This window comes from Dermacentor albipictus, unplaced genomic scaffold, assembly GCF_038994185.2.
Source record: "Dermacentor albipictus isolate Rhodes 1998 colony unplaced genomic scaffold, USDA_Dalb.pri_finalv2 scaffold_30, whole genome shotgun sequence".
In the NCBI taxonomy this organism is placed as follows: domain Eukaryota; kingdom Metazoa; phylum Arthropoda; class Arachnida; order Ixodida; family Ixodidae; genus Dermacentor; species Dermacentor albipictus.
In genome coordinates, this window is record NW_027225584.1 from 2903766 (window position 1) to 2908005 (window position 4240).

At 49.7% G+C, this 4240-nt stretch overlaps 1 protein-coding gene across 1 annotated transcript; it reads left to right on the forward strand.

The window, feature by feature from the left end:
• Nucleotides 1–1580: 1580 nt before the first annotated feature.
• Nucleotides 1581–2108, forward strand: LOC139052737 (E3 ubiquitin-protein ligase MARCHF2-like). The gene has a single exon (XM_070529790.1). It carries the CDS (start codon nucleotides 1581–1583, stop codon nucleotides 2106–2108), a length of 528 nt encoding a protein of 175 aa, XP_070385891.1.
• The last annotated feature ends 2132 nt before the right edge of the window (nucleotides 2109–4240 follow it).

Below are 4240 nucleotides of genomic sequence, written 5' to 3' on the forward strand. Positions count from 1 at the left end.
TCTGGGGGGACATGACTGCGGGAAGCTGGTGAAATAGTTCCTGCAAAACGAGGCGGCTAATATAAGCCTTCTCGAAAGCATATGGCTGGAGAAAGAGACTGTAATGCCGGTAACAGTACGAAAGAAAAAGCATGTCGTAACGTTTTTCTGGCGTCTTACTGACAAATTGCCTTTTTACGTTGTTGATTTGGTCTTTTTTACAGTAGCCTCGCCAGGTATGTAGTACGTCACGAGGCCTGATCTGATCACCTTGCAGAGGTAAAATGTCACTGGAGACAAGGCATAAGGTCAAGCATGTACACCCGTGAGCAAAATTGTACGCACCACAGGGTCACCGAAAAAAACTGAAATTATTCGTAATTAACACGTATAAACGGACACTGACGAGTGCACTAGAAAGTTCAAAGTTCGTAATGCCACGTTTGGGCTGCAACTTCACCTTCAAGTTGCATTCACAGACAGAGGAGAAAATTAGCTTTATCGCGCAATCCCTAGTCCCTATACTTTTGCTTACGGGTGTGTGTAGTACAATCGCCTTCTAAATGTTATTGATGAGTAAATATACCGCAGTACCTTTAGACGTTTACACTTCTCGAAAACGGATATTAATGTCAGAAAGCGAAAGTGACGAGCTGCTATCCTCAAGCCTCACGCCCTGTCTTTCCACCCGCAGTTTTGAGAGCAAAACTACAAACCAAGCACATGCGCTTGTGCGCACACTCACGTTCCTTTTTCGCAGACGATAAACGCTGTAGTTCACAGCCTCGTGGGTTTCATTCATAGACGGTAGCGCTAGGTAACCCTCCAATGATTTGTAGATTAAAGAAAATGTTTTGAGTGGACTGATATACACCGCAAGTGATAACGGTATAAGCGAACAGCCAAAGGAGAGGTGAAGGTTGGTTTATATCAGCGTTGGCTCACTTTAGGTTTTCCGAGAGGAGGCGCTGCCCGAATTTTCGCGTCGGTGCTCGCGCGATCAGTGCGATCCCCTACATATAAATTCAGTGACTTGGTTGCACGAGCAGAAGGACGGCGTCATGCCTAACAACCGATACGAGGCTCTTACCGAAGACGCGCCGGCACAATCACGAGCTGCCCACTGTCCGCGACTGCGTGAACTTGCTGTCCGAATACCGCGCAGCCGTGCGTGTCGAAGAAGGAGCTCTCGCGAGGGCGACAGCAAGGCTCCCATACTCGACGAAGAGCAGAAGTGCCACTTTTCTTCATCCTCGTCCTCACCTTCACCGTCTCCAGAGCCCCGCGGTACCAGCCGGGAGCTGTCCTCTGACATCGAGACTTCGCCATCATGCACGCCCATGGGTTACCTTGTGTTCGTTGATTCGAGCCCCGAACGGGAATAAAACAGCGAGAAGACGGTTATCGTGCCACCTACTGACGTTCTTCTGGCCTGTTCTCCAACCTCGATCCTAAGTAGCGACCCGAAGTGGAATGGCAGTCCTCCGCACACACCTGCCGGCTGTCTGAACGTAACCGCGAGTAGCGGACCCATCTGCCGCATTTGCCACGAGGGAGACCAACAAAACTCGCTTATGTCGCTATGCAGGTGCTCGGGCACCATGGGCCTCATGCACGTCAACTGCCTAGAGCGCTGGCTTAACGCCCGGAACGTAGACCACTGCGAACTTTGCAACCACCGCTTTCCAACCGCGGGCCAAGGCACTTGCGTGCGCCAGTTCTTTCACTGGGCGCTACACGGCGATTCGCAGCGGGTGGTGCTGGGGGACTTGTTTTTCTTCGCGCTCCTGACGCCGGTGGCCGTGCTTAGCTGCTTCTTCTGCACCCACAGTGCCTCTAAGCAAGTGCTCGAAGGTCGTATCATTGAGGCGGCCAGCCTGGTCACTCTCGCCTGCCTCTTCGTCACGGCCTACGTGGCCTGGTCGTTTTTTACGGTTCGCTTTCACTACCGAGCTTTCCGGGCATGGCAGGCAAGGCACCCGATGCGCAGGATCCTGGCACCGCCTTTAGCCAGGGGAGCAGGTGCAGGCGGACATGGCAGCGCTACGGGCAATCAATCTGGGGGCGTGTGGGAGCTGGAGGACGTCGTCGCTGGAAGCGTCGAGACCGGGCGCACGTCCACGGCATAGGGTCAAGGCGGCGGCCTGCGAGCGGCTTTGCAACCTTCGCCTCATGTTTTGCCGGAAGACCTCCCTTCTGCGCTACAGCAGCCATCCTACGCACTCGGCCCATCCGCAGGTTTCGCGTGTTGGTAGATGTTTGTTGTAGTTCCGGTAAATGTTATTTTTTTCGTATTCTGGTCTAAGCAATATGAAGCGTTAAGTATTCTGTTTAACTTTAACACTTTTGTTGGACTGTGAGCGCTGTGCTGGTTCGCCAGTTTTAACTTTTTACTCTATACTGTACTGCAAATAAAGAGCTTGCTCACATTTTAAGAGCTAGTCTTCATATCAACTCGTTTTGTCTTTTTCAGTACTATAAATAATTTCCGGTCTGCAGCATGAGCGCATGCCATGGTGGCGTGGTTTCTTTCACGTTGCGCTACTAAGCCCGAGAGCTCAGGATTGCATCCCGGCCGCGATGGCCCCATTTTGATTGGGACGAAATTAAAAAAACGTGCGTGTACCGCGCACGTTAAAGGATCTAATGTGGTCAAAATGACTCCGGACACCGCCACTGGCGTGCCTTATAATAATATGGTTTTGACACACGGAACCACAGAATTTATTTTAGAGCATTTAGAGCTTTACGTATCTTAAACCTTATTTGCAACATTTCGGAGTATCCGAGGTGTTACAGGTTTTTGCTAGTGCATACCGAATAAGAAAGCTACCCGCCGTGGTTGCTCAGTGGCTATGGTGTTGGGCTGCTGAGCATGAGGTCGCGGGATCGTATCCCGGCCACGGCGGCCGCATTTCGATGGAGGCGAAGTGCGAAAACACCCGTGTACTTAGATTTAGGGGCACGTTAAAGAACCACAGGTGGTCAAAATTTCCGGAGTCCTCCACTACGGCGTGCCTCATAAAGTGGTTTTGGCACGTAAAACCCATATAATTTAATTTTAAATAAGAAAGCTTTATAGTATTTTCACGTGACAATATGGGCGCAATATTCACCGCGCTCACAGGGCGGCCACGTTGACATCGGTGGCTATGTCACGCGTACTTTGTTTTACTTTCGGACGGTGACCGTCTTTCGCTGCGTTATCGCTGTTGTCGTTTTGTTGCTCGGCGCTTGTCGTGAACTTTCTTGTTTACGCAGCTTCTGGACACTCTAGTGACGCAAGACTGCTGCCACGATGACGTAAAGCCCACCATATATCTTTGTGGTGTCGTCCCTGCCTTCTGGGATTGCTACGTGGTTCCAGTGGCATGATAGAAAAAGGGGATGCGGGTCAAACGATGCAAATTGTAGTACAATACTGAGGCTCGTAATAGAAAACTGCAGCTGAGCTTGCAAACACGAATGCGCGCCCTTGGTCGAATATAATCTTGGATGATGACCTACTCCACGCTTTATTGAAGATTTGTTTGCTCGTGAAAGTATCTACAAGAATCTTCACATGGCAGCTGAGAACGGTCATATCGCGTGATAAACGCCTAAACCCCACAAATAAATGACGCTTGCAATGGACCTTGTAGCGCGAGCGGAAACTGTTTCTGCCAGCGAAGCTTCAAACGTTTCTTTTATGCAAACTCCTGAGAATTGAGTGATCTTTCTGAAGGCTCGAGAATTAATGCGGACATTTAGGGGCTCGTTATGATTTAAAAACTCTCGGTGTATGGCTGCTAAGAGTTTTCATGTACCCATTCAATGTCTTTTCTTCATATATTTTACCCTTTCTTTTCCCTCCAGTAGAGTCCGAATAGGTCAGAAACTAGTTCATCCTTGTGCAAACTTGTTAGAAAATAGCACACGAAACTGTAATAGTTGCAATTTATCATGCTGGCCATTGAATGCACACGACATGTGAAGAACCATTCCATCTACGCTGTTCTCTTTTCGCCTACTCACAGTAGTAATCGTCCAGCGTTGCCCACGCTTTGTTAACATTATCTGTGTTTTTATTTGTTTGTTCGAAGGACAAAGGAGAACTTTAGCGCGCAAACCCGGTTCAGGTCCACCGAGAAAAGGAAGGCCTAGTCTGTAGCCTTGTCTGATTGTCTAAGATGTCCAAGCAGTGCTCTTATGGCACCCGCCTGCCACACCTCCAGGGTCTAGGTCAACGTGCAGCAAGATGTGACTGAGGCTCCCGCGGCTA

Coding starts and splice junctions, on each gene's coding strand:
- LOC139052737 (XM_070529790.1), top strand. CDS start 1,581: ATGGGCCTCATGCACGTCAACTGCCTAGAGCGCTGGCTTAACGCCCGG.